We start from the raw sequence: 25,150 nt of genomic DNA, 5'->3' as shown, positions 1-25,150 counted from the left end.
ATATGTCTGATACATTACATTGCCTGTTTGTAGGCCTTTACAATTCTGAAAGTTATATTGTAGTTTTGTCAGCCTGTACATTTTGAAGTTGGTTTGATGTATATAGTTTCAAAGCAAACAATAAGCATGCAATATAATTCATGGTGAACCAAGCACACTAATTATAGGTATTCAGAGAAGAGTATAACTGCAGAAATCTATGACCCTTGTACTGCTATTTTTTTATAGCTCCACCCCTGCCTCACCTGAGCAAGAGAGATCCAAGTAAAATGTATTAAAGTACAGAACAGAATAGCACTGTGACATTCAGCTATTCACCATTCAACTAACTTACATTGTATGACTTATTCATGGGCTTTGAAAATAATCAAGATTCGAAACAACAATTGAAGACGGGACAACACGGTCAATACTTTGATATGGTGAAATTGAATGTCTTTGATAATTCAATGTTTACACCCAACTTCTATGTTTTTTCATTTCAGGAGGAGGTTAAGCCTGCACTGAAGCCCTTACAGGAGAAGCAGAATGTCTTCAATGACGTTAAACTGACCTGTGATCAAACAGCAGAGCACATTAAGGTAAGAATGCAGAGTGATCGCAGCCACATTTCCACCCTGTGGAATTATGGATGATAGACTGGTGACTGATGTTACTATCAGATACATTCTTGTTTGCTCTCTCCAGAGCCAGGCTTAGCACACAGAGAGGCAAATCAAGGAGGAGTTTGAGAAGCTTCCTATGTACCTACAAGAGGAAGAGGAGGTCAGGATAGTTGCACTAAGGGAGGAAGAGAAGCAGAAGAGTCAGAAGATGAAAGAGAAGATTGAGGATATGAGCAGAGAGATATCATCACTGTCAGACACAAACAGAACCATAGAAGAGGAGCTGGGGCCTAAAAGCATAACATTCCTACAGGTAAGGACCACTGTACTTTATAGAGAGCATTCTTCCCCAGGCCTTTGTTTTAAGTAAGAAAGTGTTCTCAAAATACCTGGTATAATAAGAGATTGATAAAAATGTATTTTGTTTCTCTGCAGCACTACAGTGCCACCTTGGAAAGGTAAGTGATCTGCCTCCAGTCTCTCTCTTCTCAGTGGTTCAGTATTCAACCCCACTGACTCTTGTCTGTTCTTCCAGAACCCAGTGCACACTGCCGGACCGTGAGAGGGTTTCAGGATGACTGATTGATGTGGCAAAGCACATGGGTAACCTGCAGTATAGAGTCTGGGAGAAGATGCAGGCAAGAATTCAATACAGTGAGTATTAGATACAATTGGGATAAAACGTTAACGCCACTAAAATGTTCCAATACAGAAAACAAGAAATATGCTTAGTGAATTACATTTATGCTGAATAATGAGATTATGTCCCTACCTCAATTTTATTTCATTGTGGTATGTTTGTGTTGTCTCTGTTCAGTTCCAGTGACTCTAGACCCCAGCACTGCAAACTCACATCCAATCTTGTCTGATGATATACTGCAACTTCCTGACAACCCAGAGAGATTTGATGACTATACAATGGTCCTGGCCTCTGAGTGCTTTAACTCAGGAACACATGAGGTTGGGGACAGTACAGGACGGATCGTGGGTGTGATCACAGAGTCTTGCTGGAGGAAGGGAGACTTCGGCATGTGTAGAGGATCCTGGGGTGCGTGGTTTTGAAAGGATAGGTATGTAACGCTCTAATGGTGCCACGTGTTCAGACTTGATCACCTAACCGTGAGACAGAAACCCAAGAGGGTCAGAGTGCAGCTGGACTGGTACAGAGGAAAGCTGTCATTCTCTGACCCAGATAAACACACACACTTTCACTGAGAGAGTCTTTCCATACATCAGGAACCACTGTATTCTCCATCTTCTGAAGGTGTTACCAGTGAAGGTCTCTGTTACAGTGGATACTGCCTCTGTCTGAATCAGGGATTAGCATGTTGAATGAGTCAGTAACACTTACTGAGGCCCTTCACCTGCTGTAACACTCTCATCAGTCAAACAATGATAACTCATCATTGTGTCCACCTTGTCTACAAACAGCAGGAATACATATCTGACTGACATTACAGTAGTGCAGAAATGGACCAGCTTGATTGGAAACTTTTCCATTCAGACTATTTAGTGGAAAAGGTCACCTATAAAATAATCATTCACAGGAGGTTGTGGGTGTTCATTTAAAAAAAAGAAGTGTATTTTCCATTGTGAACATAGGTAACTTTCTAACGATCGTCGAAAGGATTAGACCAAGGTGCAGCGTGGTGAGTGTTCATCTTTATTTTAAATCGGAACACTTAAACAAAATAATAAACAAATACAAACGACCGTCATGTCTTGCAGGCTAAATACGAGCAGTACAAAATCAAGATCCCACAAACAGGTGGAAAAAGGCTGCCTAAGTATGGCTTCCAATCAGAGACAACGATAGACACCTGCCTCTGATTGGAAACCATACCCGGCCAAAACATAGAAAATAACACATAGAATGCCCACCCCACACCCTGACCTAACCACATAGAAAAACAAACCCTTTCTCTCAGGTCAGGGCGTGACAGTACCTCCCCAAAGGTGCGGACTCCCGGCCGCAAACCTGAACCTATAGGGGAGGGTCCGGGTGGGCAGCTATACTTGGCGGCGGCTCTGGTTCGGGGCGTAGCCCCCACACCGCCCGCTGATCCCCCCGGTTCTGTGTCGCCGGAGGAACCAGACCGTGGATCAGCACCGGAGGCTCTGAACTGCCGACCGCCGCTGAAGACTCTGGGCTGCAGGCCGCCGCTGAAGACTCGGGGCTGCAGGCCGCCGCTGAAGACTCGGGGCTACAGGCTGTCGCTGGAGGCTCCGGGCTGAGGAGCGTCGCGTCGCTGGAGGCTCCGAACTGGGGAGCGTCGCTGGAGGCTCCGGTTTGGAGAGCGTCTCTGTAGGTTCCGGACTGGGGACCTTTGCTGCAGGCTCCGTGCCATGGATCATCACTACTGGTTCCGCGCCATGGATTATCACTGGAGGCTTTGTGCCATGGATCATCACTGGAGGCTCCAGGCCATGGATAATCCCTACAGGCTCCGTGCCATGGATCATCCCTACAGGCTCCGTGCCATGGATCATCACTGGAGGCTCCGTGCCATGGATCATCCCTACAGGCTCCGTGCCATGGATCATCCCTACAGGCTCCGTGCCATGGATCATCCCTACAGGCTCCGTGCCATGGAGCATCACTGGAGGCTCCGTGCCATGGATCATCACTGGAGGCTTCGTGCCATGGATCATCACTGGAGGCTTCGTGCCATGGATCATCACTGGAGGCTTCGGACCATGGATCATCACTGGAGGCTTCCTACGGGGAGCTGGAACCGGTCTCACCAGACTGGGGAGACGCACTGAGGACCGCGTGCTCAAAGCAGGCACCGGCTGTACTGGGCTATGGTGGCACACTGGAGGGAGAGTGCGCGGAGCAGGCACAGGACTTACTGGGCTATGGTGGCACACTGGAGGGAGAGTGCGCGAAGCAGGCACAGGGTACACTGGGCCTTGGAGGCGCACTGGAGGTCTGGCGCTTAGGGCTGGCACAATGTCCTGGCTCGATGTTGACTATCGCCCGGCAAGGATGGAGCGCTGGTACAGGACGAACTGGGCTGTGCTGGTGAATGAGGGATGCCGTGCGTAGAGCAGGTGCAGGATAACCTGGGCCGTAGAGATGCACTGGAGGCCAGATACGCTGAGCCGGCGCACTTCTTCCTGGCTGCCGGCCAACTCTAGCACGGCAACGGTGAGGAGCTTGCACCGAGCGCACCGGGCTGTGATTACGCACTGGCGACACAGTGCGTATCACCGCATAGCACGGTGCTTGCTCGGTCACCAGCTCCCCACGGTAAGCACGGGGAGTTGGCTCGGGTCTTAAACCCGCCTTTGCCAATCTACCCGTGTGCCCCCCCAAAAGATTTTGGGTGCTGCCTCTCGGGCCTCTGTTGTTGCCTTGCCTGTTGATCACGTCGCTGTACCTCCCTCGCTGCTTCCACCTGTTCCCATGGAAGGCGATCCCTTCCGGCCTGGATCTCTTTCCACATCCAGGATCCTTTGCCATCCAGGATGTCCTCCCATGTCCAGTCCATCGGCCCACGCTGCATGGTCCTTTAGTGGTGGGATCTTCTGTAACGATTGTCCAAAGGATTAGACCAAGGTGCAGCGTGGTGAGTGTTCATCTTTATTTTAAATCGGAACACTTAAACAAAATAATAAACAGCTACAAATGACCGTCATGTCTTGCAGGCTAAATATGAGCAGTACAAAATCAAGATCCCACAAACACAGGTGGAAAAAGGCTGCCTAAGTATGGCTTCCAATCAGAGACAACGATAGACACCTGCTTCTGATTGGAAACCATACCCGGGCAAAACATAGAAAATAACACATAGAATGCCAACCCCACACCCTGACCTAACCACATAGACAAACAAACCCTCTCTCTCAGGTCAGGGCATGACAAACTTGCTGATAGAAAGTTGTATATTCTTTAAAAAGTCTGAGTTGGGATAGGCTACACAGATGCCACCTTATTTTCAAACCATACAGTTCAAACCATCCAATGATACTTATCATGTGTCTTAATTAAGACTTCAATTCAATTCATGAAGTTAAAAAGACTCCATGGGCTGTCCTTGTCAAGACTGCTCCTCAGCCCTCCTAACACAGAGGAAAGTGGTAGTTGAGCTTGCATTACACTAGATGGGGTGAGTGTATTAAAGTGTATCAAACAGACACTAGAGGGCATCCTAGCCTTTCCATGAGGACAAAGAAACACAATCAGCTGTATAAAAAATTATTAAATCCTATGCTGGAGGCTTTGTCCTGTCCTGAAAAGCTAACAAGAGCTGCTAGGCTAAAGGGTCTGGGTTGAATTACCCTTTGATTTTGTCAGTCTAAGACAAATTGCCATTGAATTAAAGAATATATGCAGATTGTTCAAATAAATGACTGACTTAATTATTTTCCCCAATAAACTGAGTTCAAATGGACTTGATCTCAACCATGAATGAGAAATGCTAAACATGTCAATATAAACACATGAATCTGGCTTGTCTTATTTTAGCACTATGTCAATATAAACACATTAATCTGGCTTGTCTTATTTTAGCACAATGTCAATATAAACACATAGTGCTAAAATAAGACAAGCCAGATTCATGTCTTTCCTAGCATGCATGTAGACGCTTATCAGTTTGATAAGGAATAGTGGGTGTATGCTTTGATGCTGGATTCCCCTCCTCTCATTGGAGCAGCCAATGAGACTGTTCAGTTAGATTTCCTCCGCATGCAGATACCAACCGCTGCACTGGAGAGGAGGAGGAACTAAAGGTTTCTAAATAATACAGTAGTCCGTGATGATGGCATATAGGAAGATTCCTACTACATCAAGGAAATCTCTTTCTTATTCTCCCTCTTCCCCCCCACCCACACACACACACACTAGTTGCGACCCGTCATTCGGGGCAGGTAAGAGCCCCACCTGTTTTGAGCCCCACATTTTTAGCAAAAACAATTACAAATTGAACAGTCTCATTGGCTGCTTTGGTCTCAAACCAATGAGAGGGCTTGCCTGTTTTGCATGTTATTTTGGCATTAACACGTCACATATCAGTTTGAAAACAATGTACACTGCTCAAAAAAATAAAGGGAACACTAAAATAACACATCCTAGATCTGAATGAATGAAATAATCTTATTAAATACTTTTTTCTTTACATAGTTGAATGTGCTGACAACAAAATCACACAAAAATAATCAATGGAAATCCAATTTATCAACCCATGGAGGTCTGGATTTGGAGTCACACTCAAAATTAAAGTGGAAAACAACACTACAGGCTGATCCAACTTTGATGTAATGTCCTTAAAACAAGTCAAAATGAGGCTCAGTAGTGTGTGTGGCCTCCACGTGCCTGTATGACCTCCCTACAACATCTGGACATGCTCCTGATGAGGTGGCGGATGGTCTCCTGAGGGATCTCCTCCCAGACCTGGACTAAAGCATCCGCCAACTCCTGGACAGTCTGTGGTGCAACGTGGCGTTGGTGGATGGAGCGAGACATGATGTCCCAGATGTGCTCAATTGGATTCAGGTCTGGGGAACGGGCGGGCCAGTCCATAGCATCAATGCCTTCCTCTTGCAGGAACTGCTGACACACTCCAGCCACATGAGGTCTAGCATTGTTTTGCATTAGGAGGAACCCAGGGCCAACCGCACCAGCATATGGTCTCACAAGGGGTCTGAGGATCTCCTCTCGGTACCTAATGGCAGTCAGGCTACCTCTGGCGAGCACATGGAGGGCTGTGCGGCCCCCCAAAGAAATGCCACCCCACACCATGACTCCACGGCGTCTCCAGACTCTGTCACGTCTGTCACATGTGCTCAGTGTGAACCTGCTTTCATCTGTGAAGAGCACAGGGCACCAGTGGTGAATTTGCCAATCTTGGTGATCTCTGGCAAATGCCAAACGTCCTGCACGGTGTTGGGCTGTAAGCACAACCCCCACCTGTGGACGTCGGGCCCTCATACCACCCTCATGGAGTCTGTTTCTGACCGTTTGAGCAGACACATGCACATTTGTGGCCTGCTGGAGGTCATTTTGCAGGGCTCTGGCAGTGCTCCTCCTGCTCCTCCTTGCACAAAGGCGGAGGTAGCGGTCCTGCTGCTGGGTTGTTGCCCTCCTACGGCCTCCTCCACGTCTCCTGATGTACTGGCCTGTCTCCTGGTAGCGCCTCCATGCTCTGGACACTACGCTGACAGACACAGCAAACCTTCTTGCCACAGCTCGCATTGATGTGCCATCCTGGATGAGCTGCACTACCTGAGCCACTTGTGTGGGTTGTAGACTCCGTCTCATGCTACCGCTAGAGTGAAAGCACCGCCAGCATTCAAAAGTGACCAAAACATCAGCCAGGAAGCATAGGAACTGAGAAGTGGTCTGTGGTCTCCACCTGCAGAACCACTCCTTTATTGGGGGTGTCTTGCTAATTGCCTATAGTTTCCACCTGTTGTCTATTCCATTTGCACAACAGCATGTGAAATTTATTGTCAATCAGTGTTGCTTCCTAAGTGGACAGTTTGATTTCACAGAAGTGTGATTGACTTGGAGTTACATTGTGTTGTTTAAGTGTTCCCTTTATTTTTTTGAGCAGTGTATATAAACAATATATATATATATATCATTGAGTTAAGAAAGCTGCATTCAAACATGGTCTCTTTTTGGTTTTCTTGAGTAAGGCAGCTCCAAAATGCAGGTGTTTCAGCCTAGCTCAGTGCTCTCGGTGGTGGGGAAAGCCAGCACAAAATACAGAGTGTTGCGCCAAGATTTGCTCAGTGTTCTGTCACTCACGGAGACACCACGTCACTGCCAAGTCTACGGGTAGTGCTAGAAAATTCTAGCCCAGCCAAGAAGTCTCAAGGTCATTGGCCACAGTCAAAATGACGTCAAATGACATTATACAGTATGTACAGTAGCTTTGATTGGACTGATCATGTCAACTCCCGGGTGGTGCAGTGGTTTAAGGCACTGTATCTCAGTGCTAGAGTTGTCATTACAGACACCCTGGTTCGAATCCAGACTGTATCACAATGGCTGTGATTGGGAGAGCCCAATGGGAGGTGCACAATTGGCCCAGCGTCGTCCGGGTTTGGCTGGTGTAGGCCGTTGCTGTAATTAAGAATTTATTTTAACTGACCTGTCTGGTTAAATAAAAATAAAATAAACACTTTCAAATCTTAGCTAGCAGTCATCATCATGAATCAAGTCAACAATCTACTTTTTAATCCTTGTCATATGAAGGGAAATAATGAAGAGAAATTATAGATTCAACAATGACTGGTTTGGAAGGAATCAGTGACCGTGGCTAACTGCAATCATTGCAAAACAATCACTAGCCTGCTATTCAGTGGAGTGGCTATGTGGTCCCAAATCTGGGATTAAGGAGCTCTTTTCCAAGTTTCTAATGATAAACATTCAACATTGGCCATGCTGTCAATGAAGCATAATTTGTGCCGTGCTCAAAACAACTGTCAACTTTGAACTGCGAAAACTCAGATTTGTAACTCTGGCCTCTTTCTAGAGCTACGACCTTAAGATCAATGACATCATCATGATTCAACCTTGTTTTTTTCTGAGTTCACAGTTGTTTTGAAAGCACCATAAATTCAGAGAATGCCAGACTTTGATGACAAAATGTGTACATCAAGGACTGCCGTGCCACCTTCCTGTTGAGCACAGCACAACAAGGTGTGTCCGAAAATGTATTGTATGCTGCTGCATAAATTATGCAATATGCTAGGGAGACATGTATACTGTAGCTAAGAAAGTAATACTAAGTGTATGTTCTCTAGTAAGCTGTTAGTAGCCCATGTGCCTCACCCTAATAATTTGGTATATTTACCCCTCTTAATTTCGCCTACTGTTCTGACTTGGTGGTGCACATGTAGCCTATAAGCTGTTTTAGAGAAATGTTATCATTGAATATTGTAAGAGCTTCCATTGTCTGCTTCTATGCCCCTTTATTTATCTTACGGTTCTGACGTGGTGTACAGGGACAACACTGTACGGTCTATATTCTGAATTCTGTCGCTGTACATTTCAAAAGTGCTAAAAAAAATAGTTATACTGACTACTGTCCTAGCTCGCTCATTAATGTCTAATCGAAATTAAGGATTGCCTCTTATCAATTCAAATCAAACTTTATTTGCCACATGTGCCGAATACAACAAATGTAGACTTTACCGTGAAATGCTTACTTACAAGCCCTTAACCAACAGTGCAGTTCAAGAAGAAGAAAATATTTACCAAGTAGGCTAAAATAAAAAGTAACACAATAAGAATAACAATAACAAGGCTATATTCAGGGGGCACCGGTACCGAGTCAGTGTGCAGGGGTACAGGCTAGTTGAGGTAATCTGTACATGTAGGTGGGGGCGAAGTGACTATGCATAGGTAACAAACAAACAGCGAGTAGCAGCAGTGTACAAGGGGGATCAATGTAAATTGTCCGGTGGCGATTTTTATGAATTGTTCAGCAGCCTAATGGCTTGGGGGTAGAAGCTGTTGAGGAGCCTTTTGGTCCTAGACTTGGTGCTCCGGTACCGCTTGCCGTGCAGTAGCAGAGAAAACAGTCTATAACTTGGGTGACTGGAGTCTCTGACAATTTTATGGGCTTTCCTCTGACACAGCCTATTATATAGGTCCTGGATGGCAGGAAGCTTGGCCCCAGTGATGTACTGGGTCGTTCGCACTACCCTCTGTAGCGCCTTACGTTCAGATGCCGAGCAGTTGCCAAACTTAATGATGGTGTTGGAGTCGTGTTTGGCCACGCAGTTGTGGGTGAACAGGGAATACAGGAGGGTACTAAGTACACACCCCTGAGGGGCCCCAGTGTTAAGGATCAGCGTGGCAGACGTGTTGTTGCCTACTCTTACCACCTGGGGGCAGCCTGTCAGGAAGTCCAGGGTCCAGTTGCAGAGTGAGGTGTTATGTCCCAGAGTACTTTGCTTAGTGATGAGCTTCGTGGGTACTATGGTGTTGAATGCTGAGCTGTAGTCGATGAACAGCATTCTCACGTAGGTGTTCCTTTTGTCCAGGTGAGAAAGGGCAGTGTGGAGTTCGATTGAGATTGTGTCATCTGTGGATCTGTTGGGGCGGTATACAAATTGGAGTGGGTCTAGGGTGTCAGGGAGGATGCTGTTGATGTGAGCCATGACCAGCCTTTCAAAGCACTTCATGGCTTCCGACGCTTGTTGTCCCCTTATGTCATAGTTTGTACATCTCAATTGTCATTAGAAACCTAATTTTTAAGGTTTCAGCAAGTCAGACATATCAGCTATGTTTTTTTAAGGCAGTAAATGAGGCTGAATGAACTGTTTCGCTGCCAGACAAGGCTCCGCTGATAGCCAGGTGTAACAGTGGTTAGATGTTGGGACTGCTGTTGGGACAGCTTTATGTAGGCCGTTTGTGATCACAGTTTGTCACCGTTATACTGCAATTCATGTAATGTTTAGTGTTGTGTTGTGTAGCGGCTTTACTGGCATGCATACCACTTTTTGCCCCACCAAGATTTACATGCTAAAATCACCACTGACACACACAAAACACATACAAACAAATTAGAAGGTAACCTGGTAGCCAAAATCATCCCCACACTTTGAATCAGAACATACATTGTTAATTCAGAAAATATTCTGGAAAGTTAGTTGTCTAACATAACAAATACTATCTCTGTCTACACCCCCACCCCCCTCCACCTCTGAGCAAGTGGAGCGTTGCGCTGCGCTTTGATGTGGTGCTCTTGCGCACCCAATGTTCACAGACTATAGTGGGCGTGGTGGTGTTGGAAATGGAGATGGCGTCACCGGCAACGTGTTATGTGTGTACATAGTAGCAAGATTACAACGAGCCTGTGACAGAAGAGACACACGAGTCAGATCATACAAGTCTGACACTTACAGCAGGACCAGGAACCGCTTCGAATTCAAACCCTGAAGAAGAGACATCAAATATTTTTGACCAAGAGGAGCTGACAAGGTGCTGCAAAGAAAAAGGGATTCTGACATGCACTGGCAGAAATGTGAGTGTTTATTATTTTGATGATGATTATGACATTGACTCGCAGGCTACTAATAAGCCTAGATACGAATATTGTGATCATATAGCGGATGTTGTGACATTGATAATCAAAAGCTATTTTTTACATTCTCTTGCTGCTCAGTTTTGAACATCCATTCCTAATATCTAAGTTACATCATTGTTTTGATTAATAAGTGGCAAGTAGCCTAACATTCAAAATAAATGAGGGTTGTTATAAAGTGGGTAGGCCTATATCATATCATACAATTGAGTGCATCAAACTAATGTGAGATTATTAAAAACGTTAATATTAAGACGTTAAGTCAACATTTACAGGCAATTATGAAAACCATAGCCTACTTTTGCGTATTGAAAACAGACAGCGGGGAAACCCTCTCAACCCTCGCCCATGTTCGCTACATCTCAGTTCACCTTTTAATGGTGGGTGTGACGGGGGAATCCGGATAGGCTATTTCACAAACGCAATAATGAACTTGATTTTGCGCAGAGTGCCACTGCCGGCGACGGGCATAGTGTAGCATACTAGTCAATTAAATGCAATATATTAGTCTACGCACTGCCACAGTCATTGAGGACGTTCAATTACTTTTCTCTGCTCGGCACCGTATCATATTGAGCCAGAAAACAGAAAGGTCGTCGGAATCCCCGCCGCCCACGCGCATGACTAAATGGCCAGGGGTTTCCGCGATTGAAATATTACATCGCAACAGCGTTCAGACAGGGTATCACAGGCAGCCCTGTCTCCTTGTCATGGATCGTTTAACTAACGTCCCAACTTTGACAACTGTAAAAATCAACATTTGAAGATGTTTAGTGCAATAGGCTGATGTAAAGAACTTTCTGCACTGATATAATTATGTGTCTGCCAAATGATGTACTGTAACTCGGTTCAAATGGACTTGTAGAGTACCACGTGCATTATAGAGCACTACATCACTATGTAGGTGATATTACAGACTACAGCTAGGACCTTTGTTGCCTGCTTGGTGACAAAGAACATCTATTGAGGACAGTTCTCCCTCTCTGTGGGTGTTTTAAAAGAAAGACTGATTTTGGACATGGACAGTAGACTGCATTTAAGGGTTAATACCCGACTGTAGCCTATCCTGTATCCGTAGGGGGGTTATTCTATCCCCCAAGATGCACTACTAGTCAAATATTTGCATGAGAATATTTTTGGGGAGGCACACCTGCTGTCTACAGTATGCACCAGTGGCCAGAGCTGCCCTTTCTTTCTCACCCCTGTGAGGCGTCCCCTCTATCAGTATTCATCCCTCCTACACTGTGGTGAAGGTTGAGAAATGACGTAGGGGGATTCACTGACGTGGGGGGATTCACTTTACAGTATCTGATGATGTATTGTATGAAGATGAACTCATAAAGTCTTGAGATGGTCACAACCCATTTTCAGTTTCATTTTACCAATATGTCATAGTTTTGCAAATTGATTCTTATTTGGCCTATAACAGTAGTAGCAATACATTTTTAATAATAATATAATACAATAGGAGTCTCTTACAGTAATGTTTATAATCATTGTTATAAGGTATGAAAATTGCACATGTAATTGATGTAATGTGTAATTTTAGTTTAGCTACAATTCCTTGGCATCTCCCATCTTATTTTTAGTTATGCAAGTGCCAGTAGTCTGTTTTTTATTCCTTACTCAGCAAGACAGTAAACTGAGGAAAGAGAAAATAAATGAGGGAACAAATTGAGAGAGAAGTAAAACTCAAGTCCAAGAGAAGAGAGAGACTAGGAACTGAATGTTAATAACTTCTGGAGTTTCCACAACTGCAGAACAGAAAGGCAGTTCCTCCTTTGTATCCATTTGAGTGGCTTCAAGTGATACCAAACGTTCCTCGTTGTGAGAGGGATACGTAAAGTGAAAACGCAACACACCCCTCACCCAGACATTCACTATACTCTCGCTCTCAAGTCAGCGATTTTGACGTTCCACTGAAACTGTGTTGATGGCACTACAAAAGTGTGTTTTTATCACTCCTTCCTATGTTCACCGAACCCCCTTGGGGAATAGATGAGACTCCTGTAGCATTCAAATATGTTATTGCAACTAGACCAAAAACTCAGGCTCACCCCCCAAAAAGCCCCCTTTCTATGGCTTGATTGTCTTCCAAGAAAAGGACAGGTGATGTGAGATATCTGCGAGAAACAATCTACTCCATGACCACATTTATGAATCATCATGATAATAGTCAGACACTATGTTATGGGTACCAGCCCAGTCACACAGCAGAGCAGACATGGCCCACGTTTATATGTTCACTCTTCACTTCTGGGTTGTAACGTGCTCTCGGCACACACAGCAGCGACAGGAAGGTGCTGTGGTTTACCACAGACAGCGTAACGGAGCTAGACAGGAAAGAGTCACAGAAAATGTGTAGTGGCAAGCCTCCACATGGTAGTGGTTCTATTGAATCTATCTGTTAGTTCTGACCTCACAGCCTGTTTTCCTAATGGAATAGGTACCTCAGAGCTCTCTCTCTACCTGTTTATGCTCCTCAGTGGAAATGTCGCTTTGTCTTTCACGTGCGGGGTGATGACTTGGAGGAAAAACTACCCTGTTTTGCTGCACACAAGCAATATCAAGCTGGAAACCTCAGATACCTATATTTTTCACCACTATCTCTCTTTCCTCTGGCTGCTGAATGGAACAGAAAGTGATGGGGAAAAAGAGTAAACATGATATCATAGATGAATCATGGGAAATCACAGAGCTGGAGGAGAATGGCCTCTTTTTGCCAGTCCTTTCAATCCAAAAACTAAAGAATGAAGCGTTATCCAAAATTACCACATTACTTCATATTATGTCATAACACTATACCAAGAGCCTTAGCTGTGTCGCTCTGTAGTAATACATGTACAGTATGTGTAGCACATACAGTATGTGCTACATGTCTGATAAGAATAGTAGACCATTGTAGAAAAGCACCCAAATAGAGAACAAATGTCATGGTCGACTTCATGACTATCCACCAAAGATCTTTCATTGCAACATCACCTTTGTCTCCACAGCACCGAAGGAGAAGCCGTGTTACACTCTTCCCACAGTGAAGAAACTCCTGGAGCAGAAGAGGAAGAGGGAAACCTCCTCGACGGCAACAACCAGTACCGGTGTCTCCACTGCCACTGTCCTCTCCCAACAAGTGTCAACACCAGAGAAGTCTACCTCAACAAGTGAGTACTGCTTGAAGCACCCATGTAAGCCCTTTGCAACCCAACCAGACCTGGGTCAAATACATTGTCAAATTATTCAAATACTTTTCCATTGACATTGACAGATGGGTTAACTTGTGACCCTCCCAGGTGTAGCCAGCAGCTACTCAGACATGGCAGTGGGGTATGAGAGATGGGGTCCTATGAATGAGCACCAACCCCTCTCGGCCATACAGGAAGGTCCATTCTCCCCTATGGGGAACAATTACTTCTCCAGCCCATCCTCCTCAATGGACTACAGCCATACTCCGGCCTACAGCCCTCAGATGGCCTCCAGCTACAACACACAGCAGATTCAGGACTACCCAGACACCAGGATGCCTCAGCATTATGTAAGGAGGACTGGTTTCTCCAACAGAAGCAATTTGACATTACATCATCATTTTGACTACTTGTTGTTCACGTGCTATTTAGTACATGAACAGTATGTGCTATAGCATTTATGATGATACCAATATTTTACCTTTACAGACGGAGTGTCCAGTGACCGAGGCTGTGTCTAGTTTGGTTCCTTCTGGGCCCCTGCAGACCGCTATCTTCTCCTGGTCGTCGGGGGCCCTGGGCCCCACAGAACCTGTCCAGCAGGTGTTTAGTGGCCAGATGGATGTCTCTAAGCTGGAGGAAGCCAGGATGTTCCTCAGAGGGATGGACTACAGCAGAACCACCTGGCAGGATGACGACGGAGACACGTAAGTGTGTGTGATCAGCTTGTGACCTGATGTTGAGAAAGTAGACATGACTAAGTTTGAGAAAATGTTAAGAGAAACTTGGCAACTAAAAATTAAAGTGTCTTATGGCTCATGAGACTTTACAACATTTTCGACTGTAGGTGTCACCTGAAACCAATTTGTCACATTGTCTTGTCTTGTCAGGATTCTGCATATCTATACAGCCAAGGGCCTGAGGGAGTATGCATTCGCTGCAGCAGAGAGGCTTGCTGAGCTGGGCAGGCTAGACTCCAAGGAACACAAGGGGAAGGTATGCACCAAGAAGACACTTCTTTAGAGAACACAGGATTGAGTTCAACCCAAATGAGATGCTTCCTCTAAAATAAATGTGTGGATGCCATACATAGTGAGCCTTAGTTTAATAGCATTCCCCCCCCCTCCTGTATCCCAGACTGCTTTGCTGGTGGCGGTGACTGCTAACCATCCGGAAATCGTCCAGGATCTGTTGTCTTTAGGGGCGGATATAAATGCCTGTGATGTCAAAGGTCAAACAGCACTTCATCTTGCTGCCACTTATGGCTTCCCCAGGGTTATGCAGGTAAACCAGCAGCACTGCCTTCAACCAAAGTTCTCATCTGTTAGGGCTCAATCTAGATAAATAACAGAATGATGTGAATAACCATTTTCAATCTTTGGATCTGTATTTGTAGGTTATTCTCTCCATTGGGCCTGGAGTGAACCTGGAGGCTCGCAATTTTGAAGGTAACATCCAACTTATGTCAAATGAGAAGAACACAACCATTACTCAAAAGACATCTGACAAATGATATAGTAAGACAACAGAATAAGTAACAACAATAGAATAAACTATTTCCCCACTCCTGTCTCAGGTCTGACTCCTCTGCACTGTGCAGCCATCTCCCACAGTGGCACCTTGAAGACTCTCTCCTCCCTCTCCTCCACGGGGCTGGGTGATGCCAGCCTCCATGCCCTGGCAGAGGAGAAGCTCTCCTGGCTGCAGATGCTACTCAACACCGGAGCCTCCCTGACCAGCCAGGTACTGAATGCACTACTTAAATGTAACCTACCAGAGTTAGTATTTTAGAGCCAGTGCTCTATAAGAGGTGCCAGTACTCAATAAGTAGAAAACACCATCTATACCTCCGTCCTCCCAAGGGAATGGTATGGTTCGTTTTGGTAGAAAATTTATCAAATCTGGAGCTATTAGTCAGCTTTTTGTCTACCCAACCTCACACCTGCAAAAATCTATGATGGGTTTTGAATATTTTCCTCACTTTCGGCGCATTGCAGTTTCCTTTGGAGGCTTCATACAGTGTTTTCCTCTGTTTCCAGGAAATCAAAAGTAACAAGACTGTTCTTCACCTGGCTGTGAAGGAGGGGAACATCCAGCTGGTTCGCCATCTGCTGAAGACCCCCCTGGACAACATGAGGGACTTTGTCAACATGAAGGTCAGTGCTGCTGTGAGATTGTCCGCTCTTGAAAGGTGTAGAGAAACTGACCTGTGTCCTGAGAGACTCCATGAAAAGAGAAAGGAGAGGCATAACATCTTCAGCAGTGTGTGAAAAGGTGAAAGGAAAAGAGTGAAAAGAAAGGGAGACTCATCGACAGTGTGTGCATATCTAATTATTGCCTTAGTGTTGGTCAATACTCACAGCTTCATGATTCCCTTTAACTCCTCACCGGCAGGCCCATGGTCATACCGCACTGCACATGGCTGCTGGTCTCCATGGCAACCCACACCAGGAGGAGATGCTGAGGCTGCTGCTGAGCAGAGGGGCCGACCCCAGCATCCGCAACCTGGAGAACGACCAGCCTGCACACCTGCTGCAGAGTGGACCCCACGGGGAACAGGTGAGCAGTCAGACAGACAGACAGACAGACTGCAAATGGCCATTTTGTTTCATTCATATAATCTCAGCTCACCTATTCCTGTCCCGTCTGTTTTCAGCTCAAGCTCATCCTGAAGAAGCGAAGTGCTTCCTCTCGTCGACGTGTAATGTCCTTACAGGACCAAGAGTGACCCGGACTACTTTTTATGTCCCTGTGTATCCCTCCACCTCTTTTCAGATGAAGTACTGAAGGTCTGTACTGTAGGTTGAATCCAGACATCTGTACTTCCAACAGGGAGGGATTCTAGCGTATCTTCATGTGAGGATTTTCAAACACTGCGAATCTCTAATATATACTAGAGCATTCACTTTGAAACTATATGTTTGATTGACATGATTTTGGTCCCTATCTGAATTCAGTTAGCAATGGCGTTTATGTATTTTTCTAGCTTAATGGGCAGCTATTGTTTTTGTTTAATGATAGCTAGCAATGAGCAGTGGTAACAGGTGGTATTCCAGTCCCCCCTGACATTACTGTCACTCAGTACAACCTTGATTTCTATGAAATCGTTTACGTTATATTCAAAGCTGCCCAGACTCATTGTGTGAGTACCCCCCCAGCCGGGAAGCCCTCCTTAGAGGTATATCTGAGAAGGGTTTCTGGGCCACCGCCCCCACTCATTCTCTTGTCAAAACTTCCCACCATGGTCAGAAATCATATTGGTTTGTTGAAAGGTGGTTGTTGTTTCACTAAGCATGTGACACAGTGTACCATTGTGCTCATGCTTTCAATGTCTTTTATAACTTAACTAGGTCTTTTCTTTTTATATTTGATATACTCACAGCACTCATTGAATAGCTAATATATTGTCATTGGTGGAAAAAGTACTCAAAAGTCATACTTGAGTAAAAGTAAAGATACCTTAATAGAAAATGACTCAACTAAAAGTGAAAGTCACCCAGTAAAATATGACTTTAGTAAAAGTGTAAAAGTATTTGGTTTTAAATATACTTAAGTACCAAAAGTAAATGGAATTCTGAAATGTACTTAAGTATCAAATCCTTATATTATGCAAACCAGACAGCACAATATTTTTTATCTTTTTTAATTTACAGATAGCCAGGGGCACACTACAACACTCATTTGTGTTAAGTGAGTCCGCTAGATCAGAGGCAGTAGGGATGACCAGGGATGTTCTTTTGATAAGTGCGTGAATTGGACCATTTCCCTGTCAAAATGTAACAAGTATGTTTGGTTGTCAGAGATAATGTATGGAGTAAAAAGTACATTATTTTCTTTAGGAATGTAGTGAAGTAAAAGTAGTCAAAAATATGAATAGTAAAGTAAAGTACAGATACCCAAAAAAAACGTAGTACTTTAAAGTATTTTTACTTTAAGTACTTTACACCACTGTATATTGTCTCATTCATACTATGACTTATGGAAAGAACATTTTACATTTACTGTGTAAAGGGAATATGTTGATATTGACCACACATGCTATATAATATTATATAACATATCAACAGTGTATACAATGTAGTACCAGTAGTATTTATTTCTTAAAGGGCATTATAGGAGGAGTATTTCAGTTATGACTCGTTTCACCTTAAAGTAATCAGGTATTTTCAAACATGACTCATGATTGAAAATACCACATGTTTTGTGGTGACAAGAAAACATCCATCACTTACTCATCTACCTTTTATGACTGTTTTATTTTTATATTTAATCTCCAATGAGGTAGCATGCATGTTCCCTTTAAAATATTGTTGTAGTGAATATGCCACTTTATCATTGTAAGTGGCATAGAAAATACAATAAAATAAAACATCTCATTGGAGATATGACAACATTTCCCCAGACTTGAATGGGATTTCCCCTAGTTTTGGAACCTGGGCAGTCTTACAGAGATGTCTTTATGTGTTCCTAGGTCTAAATCATACGTGAGTTAACATGAGGGAGAATAACTAATGTTATCGTTTAAAAATGGCACTAGAGAATCTGGTGATTTTGGCTGCTTGGGTCTACTTTGACAGTTTGTAACAGTGTAGTACTGCTGTTACTTTTCTCTGAATGTATCCTTCTGATTAACTGAATTGCCTAAACGTAACGCTGGAATTAAATCTGTTCTTCAAATATCTCTATTTGTCATCTATTTTATACTCTATTTAAATCCACATGTATGTATTGATCAAGGTTCAGATTAAAAGATATGGGAAATAACTGTAAACAATAAATCAATAAGACCATTGTATACAGGGTGATTTTTATTGCAGCAGCTGTCTTATTGGTTAGCTCTGGTGAGAATCACGCCACTGGCTCAGTAGCAGGCATTACTAGTGCTGCATACCGGTAAATAAAAATAGCTGAAGAAAACAGACATTGTACTTTCAGCAAGTTAGAAACAGCTCTAAATAATGATAATACAGACATTTTATTTGCAGGTAGTTACTGTGCCTTCTTATCTTAATGTATTGACCTTTTCATTAAGCTTAAACTCATACACTTTTAAAATGCCCGCTCCTTCAACCCAAGGTAATACCTTTTTAGTGCTTTGAATGATTCTACTCGTACAATATAACTTAAAATGCATTAGGAGAAAGAAAAAGGCTGTTGACATACAATACTATACTGGTGGCACCCTCTAACAGAACCCAGAGAATGATAGGAGACTTCATTCCTGCTTCTGTTTCAAATTGCTGTAAAATGAACATCTGACATGGGGTTGACATCCTTCTCATTGTTACCTAGAACACAACCACCCATGGCAATCCACTTAATGCCATCACAAATGACAGCAGATAGATTGCGAGCCAACCGTCAGTAAAACACAGTGGGATAATGGGGTTGGTTTGATATCTTAATTCATGCTTGAGGTTATTAATAGGTCCAATGTGAAATCCTAAATGTAAAAGACCTCTCTCACGACTGGATAATAAAGTTGTAGATTTCTAAAGTGTATTGAGAGTACTATACTGTAAAACGAGACATGCAATCAACTTTCTTGGGTGTGTATGAAGTCAAAAGCAAGGAACAGAGAGAGCACAGCATTCAGTTCTGTTTCAACACTACCCACATCATGATATATATTTACAGTGCACCTGAAAGCTGATCTTGGGCCAGGTATGTTTTTTTGCTTTTAGGTGCTTTTGGTGCAGATTGGGGTAAGGATAAACCCCAAATCAGCACTGAAGGCTACTTTACATTCTCTCCTGGGCAAGGTAGATTGATAGCACCTAATACACAAGTCACAAAGACGGTTAAGAGTAACATCTTCATCTTGGCTTGATATACATTTTATTTAAATCAAGAATGACAATTCAGTCATTCTTCTGGTCAGCTTGGGCTGGGTGTGCACCATACTTGATGTTCCAATGGGCGCTGGTGTGTGTCAGCCATAAATGTGAGAGTGTGTGTTATTATGTATGTTGGCCTCTCTCTGCAGCACCTCCCATGATGACTCTCCCTCGCCTCCATGCACACTTCATCTATACTGTTTGAGGAGGCACTGCAACACAAGATAGAGGACAGAGTGTGTTATTTCTCTCTCTCTCTCCCTCCCTACCTACCTCCCTCCCATGGTGGCTTACCCTCTGTCTTTGGTATTTGGGTGCCTGCTGGATTAGAGCTGAAGACGAGAAGACAAGAGAAGACAGTTATTCACTCTGACACAAGGAGAGAAAGGGAATTAAAGGAAGCAATCCTGGATAGTTTAGACAGTTCAGTTCACCTCAAAGCTTTGTGGAAACAACCACAACGTAACCAAGATCATGTGTGTTCTGACCAAAGAGAAGGTATTTTAGACGGATTAGGTCAACTGTATCCATGCACAGAAGGGGCTGTGACCACAAAGCTTTGACAATCACAGAATTCAATTTGGGGCAAAATGCAGAGATTTGTCAGGATCTTCCCAATCGGTGTCCTCTCTCAAAGGGTAGGGGAGAGGGAGAGACTGGGTCAGCATGCCATTGGCTGTAAACATACACTCTTTGAGGCCATCCACCCACACTGCCAACCCATGCAACAACGGCCCCCATTCTCAACCAGGGGTCCTAATGCAGGACATTTCCTTAATATTGTTTGGTTGACAAGAACACTTGATTTTCAAAAATGTCAAAGATGGCACAGAGTTAGACTACTAGACTATCTTGAGACATTTGACTGTAATATGATGCTCTGTATAAGGGTGACTGCTTAATTAGTTGAATGGCTGGGGGGTGTTGTTGGATTTAGGGAGGGAGGGCGGGACTGTAATATCTTAACCAATAGGCAGCATTCAGACATGGGCTCCACTGTGGGAGGGGAGAGAGGAGGAAACAACAGACATGGTAACAGTAAAATAGTATTAGTAAAGCCATCCTGTATTTGGTGGGGACTCCTCTTCCAAAGTCTGATGCATTCCACATGCACAGGCGGAGCAACTGCCAAGCCATGTACAAACTCTTACTTGGAAGACGATTTTGAGCATGTGAGTTTTTTACCTGTTGAAGAGATGAAAAGTTACAGCAACCTTCAGAGAGTTACGGGTGAGCATGTGATGGACTAGGTGGTGTGTGTGGAAGTATACTTACTAAGAGCTATTAGGATACCAGACACAAACAAGATCACACCAATGATGACCCCTGTAGTTCGAAGTGTCTCATAATCTGAAACCACAAAAAAAATCTATAATCATGACCATTTGTAGTAGTTACATGGTACAACTCACATGCCATGTATGGTGTGACTCAAATAACAAATGAATCCATTCGGATGAATTCACTCACCATATTCAAAGTCACTTTGATCATGAAACATCAATTCTGTACAGAAAACACAAATTATTAATCAGAATCATCCACATTAGGCCTAATAACAAGGTTCTAACATTATGTAATGTAAGTTATAAAAGACGGCAGAATCTTGCAGTGCTGGGGAAGTGAACAGCCAATAGCCCGAGTCCAAGCTCATGGGAACGCCCTTTTTGGATGGGAGTCGGTACAGCACCATGGACAGCAGAACTAGACCGGTTTTGGAAAAACGTCGAAATATGAGTAGCCTAATGTGGACAGATTTTGCTCTCGTATTAATCACTAATTCTAAGTTGGCATACTAATGATAGCGTTGAAAGTAAGTTGCATGTATCGATTATCCATATCGGATGTGTTCAAAAATAGAACAATCCTAATAATTGTTAGTACAATATTTTATTTTATACACTAAAGTGCTGTCCACACCCCTGGTGCTGAACTGTTCTCCAATATCTTCAGATGAGAGCTCCCAGCCATAGTTCAAGTAAATACGCTATCTCTTGACTTTAACGAACGAGCAGTAGGCTATAAGATCATCTTGGCAGCACTTATTAAACAGAGCGTCGACAATGCGGATTTATGTTGCTGAACCCCCACTTTATGTAATGGCTAAGTTGGCGCTTTCAACTTCTCCCCAGCACACTACCCCTCCCCTCTTGCACCCTGATGGGCAAGCCAACACAACCATTCACAAATGATAAGAAAACTATTAATTTACAAAAAAGACGCTGAGTATTACGTAATTAGAAAAATAATAAGCAATATGTTCATATATTAAATGGAAATGGATCAAAACATGGGGAAAGTAGCCTAGCCTGTAATTGCGCTCTAGCAGCAATGCACCACTTGTTCATCAATTCCATGAATTAGAAATTGATGGGATGAGTCTAGGAGCAAGCTTAGCCTAAATAATTGATGTGCAAGAACAGCCTGAGCAAAAAAACCTGTACATAAAACACTGAACTGAAGAACAACAAAAACATTATGAAAATCACTATGTAGTTTCAATTGTTTTGGTCTTTTTAAATTTAAAGACGCTCTAGCATAGGCTACATTCAGAAGACAAACCTCCTTCAGTTGCCATGACTGCAGTGTGGATATACTGGGTCTTTGTCTGCTGAGTCTCTCTTGCGCCCCGATGCAGGTTTTCAGGTCAGCGGACAGAAAATGGGAAGACGCGCACTTTTGAGGTGTGTGGAGTAGGATGGGAAGAAAATAAAGAAAACTGCGGCTCAATAAAGTAAATCGCACCAACACTTGGAAGGCATGGGGGGGGTCCTCTGGTGGTGATGCACAGGCACTGCATTCGGTTATAGGTTATTCAACACTGCAGCCTCAGTCTACTGAGGTATCCCCCAAAGACCGTGTGAAGAAAAAAAATGTGCCTGCCAATGCGGATGGTTTTCTACTGCACTCGAGTAGCCTATTATCATTATGTCCCGAGGAGGCGTGGGAAACTGCGAGGGGAGGAATGCGCTAACAGGTCTCTCCCATTGGCGCGTCTCTCCTGTAATGCGGCACGAGGAGAGAAGATACCCCTAGCAACAGAGCAACAAGGGAGAGGCTGTGCACAAAGGAATTCCCGTCTTCTCATCTATATAAAAATACACAGAGTAAATGTATAGTAAAGAAAAAAACATCTACAAGTCCCTGGTGGTGGTATAGGCAGAAAATGCATGTGATCTTTTATGCAATAATTTTACTCCAGTTTAATAAGCTACATTATTTCACAAGGAACGCCTTAGTTAGCCTATATTTGAGTGACCAAGTGCATTTAGGAGAATTCTTATAATTTCAAATGGGAATTGTTATGATTTCAAGTATTTTCCTAATGGGATGATAAAAAGGTTTATCTTATGCAGTCAACCCCCCTCTTCTTTCAATTGTCGCCACTTCCCTAGATGGAGGAAATAAATCTGTCACTATTCAAAATCAAATCAAATTTATTTTTCACATACACATGGTTAGCAGGTGTTAATGCAAGTGTAGCGAAATGCTTGTGCTTCTAGTTCCGACCATGCAGTAATATCTAACAAGTAATATTTACATTTTACATTTTAGTCATTTAGCAGACGCTCTTATCCAGAGCGACTTACAGTAGTGAATGCATACATTTCATACATTTAAAAAAATGTATTTTCTCCGTACTGGCCCCCCGTGGGAAACGCACCCACAACCCTGGCGTTGCAAACACCATGCTCTACCAACTGAGCCATATAACCTAACAATTCACAACTGCTTTATACACACAAGTGTAAAGGAATGAATACGAATATGTACATAAAAATATATAAATGAGTGATGGCCGAACAGCAGGCAAGATGCAGTAGATGGTATAGGGTACAGTATATACATATGAGATGAGTAATGTAGGGTATGAAAACATACAAAGCGGCATTGTTTAAAGTGGCTAGTGATACATTACATCAAGATGGCAAGATGCAGTAGATGGTATAGAGTACAGTATATACATATGAGATGAGTAATATAGGGTATGAAAACATTATATGAAGTGGCATTGTTTAAAGTGCTAGTGATACATTACATCAAGATGGCAAGATGCAGTAGATGGTATAGAGTACAGTATATACATATGAGATGAGTAATGTGGGGTAGGAAAACATTATATAAAGTGTCATTGTTTAAAGTGGCTAGTGATACATTTAATTACATCAAGATGGCAAGATGCAGTAGATGGTATTAGCGTACAGTATATACATATGAGATGAGTAATGTAGGGTAATAAAGTGGCTAGTGATAAATTGATTACATCATTTAATCCATTATTAAAGTGGCTAGAGATGAGTCAGTATGTTGGTAACAGCCACTCAATGTTAGTGATGGCTGTTTAACAGTCTGATGGCCTTGAGATAGAAGCTGTTTTTCAGTCTCTCGGTCCCCGCTTTGATGCACCTGTACTGACCTCACCTTCTGGATGATAGCGGGGAGAACAGGCAGTGGCTCGGTGGTTGTTGTCCATGATGATCTTTTTGGCCTTCCTGTGACATCGAGTGGTGTAGGTGTCCTGGTACTAAAACAGTTAAACGTGTTAACCCTCACAAGGCTGCAGGCCCAGACGGCATTCCCGGCCGAGTCCTCAGAGCATGCGTAGACCAGCTGTCTGGTGTGTTTGTTTACAGACATATTCAATCAATCCTTATCCCAGTCTGCTGTCCCCACATGCTTCAAGAGGGCCACCATTGTTCCTGTTCCCAAGAAAGCTAAGGTAACTGAGCTAAATGACTACCGCCCTGTAGCACTCACTTCCATCATCATGAAGTGCTTTGAGAGACTAGTCAAGGACCATATCACCTCCACCCTACCTGACACCCTAGACCCACTCCAATAGGTCCACAGACGACGCAATCGCAATCACACTGCACACTACCCTAACCCATCTGGACGAGAGGAATACCTATGTAAGAATGCTGTTCATCGATTACAGCTCAGCATTTAACACCATAGTACCCTCCAAACTCGCCATTAAGCTCGAGACCCTGGGTCTCGACCCCGCCCTGTGCAACTGGGTCCTGGACTTCCTGACGGGCCACCCCCAGGTGGTGAAGGTAGGTAACATCTCCATCCCGCTGATCCTCAACACTGGGTCGCCACAAGGGTGCGTTCTCAGTCCTCTCCTGTACTCCCTGTTCACCCATGACTGCGTGGCCATGCACACCTCCAACTCAATCATCAAGTTTGCAGACGACACTACAGTGGTAGGCTTGATTACCAACAACGATGAGACGGCCTACAGGGAGGAGGTGAGGGCCCTCGGAGTGTGGTGTCAGTAAAATAACCTCACACTCAATGTCAACAAAACAAGAGATGATCGTGGACTTCAGGAAACAGCAGAGGGAGCAGCCCCCTATCTAAATTGATGGGACAGTAGGGGAGAAGGTGGAGAGTTAAGTTCCTCGGCGTACACATCACGGACAAACTGAAATGGTCCACCCACACAGACAGCATGGTGAAGAAGGTGCAGCAGCGCC

At 43.8% G+C, this 25,150-nt stretch overlaps 2 protein-coding genes across 2 annotated transcripts; one reads left to right on the top strand and one right to left on the bottom strand.

The window, feature by feature from the left end:
• Nucleotides 1-10,023: 10,023 nt before the first annotated feature.
• On the top strand, nucleotides 10,024-17,444 carry LOC106578294 (NF-kappa-B inhibitor delta). The gene is made up of 11 exons (XM_014156969.2): nucleotides 10,024-10,591; nucleotides 13,648-13,809; nucleotides 13,939-14,180; nucleotides 14,320-14,537; nucleotides 14,721-14,826; nucleotides 14,968-15,114; nucleotides 15,227-15,278; nucleotides 15,407-15,573; nucleotides 15,870-15,986; nucleotides 16,225-16,389; nucleotides 16,487-17,444. The coding sequence occupies exons 1-11, from the start codon at nucleotides 10,576-10,578 to the stop codon at nucleotides 16,556-16,558; spliced, it is 1,464 nt and encodes a 487-aa protein (XP_014012444.1). The 5' UTR covers nucleotides 10,024-10,575; the 3' UTR covers nucleotides 16,559-17,444.
• Nucleotides 17,445-19,369: 1,925 nt separating this feature from the next.
• Nucleotides 19,370-22,356, bottom strand: fxyd7 (FXYD domain containing ion transport regulator 7). Its single transcript, NM_001123727.1, has 6 exons — nucleotides 22,230-22,356; nucleotides 21,138-21,173; nucleotides 20,943-21,017; nucleotides 20,819-20,852; nucleotides 19,962-19,999; nucleotides 19,370-19,879 (listed from the first exon to the last, which is right to left on the bottom strand). The coding sequence occupies exons 1-6, from the start codon at nucleotides 22,243-22,245 to the stop codon at nucleotides 19,860-19,862; spliced, it is 219 nt and encodes a 72-aa protein (NP_001117199.1). The 5' UTR covers nucleotides 22,246-22,356; the 3' UTR covers nucleotides 19,370-19,859.
• Nucleotides 22,357-25,150: the final 2,794 nt, after the last annotated feature.

Source organism: Salmo salar, chromosome ssa02 (assembly GCF_905237065.1).
Source record: "Salmo salar chromosome ssa02, Ssal_v3.1, whole genome shotgun sequence".
NCBI lineage: Eukaryota > Metazoa > Chordata > Actinopteri > Salmoniformes > Salmonidae > Salmo > Salmo salar.
Note: the sequence above shows the minus strand (reverse complement) of the source record. Positions and strands in the feature narration are given on the sequence as shown.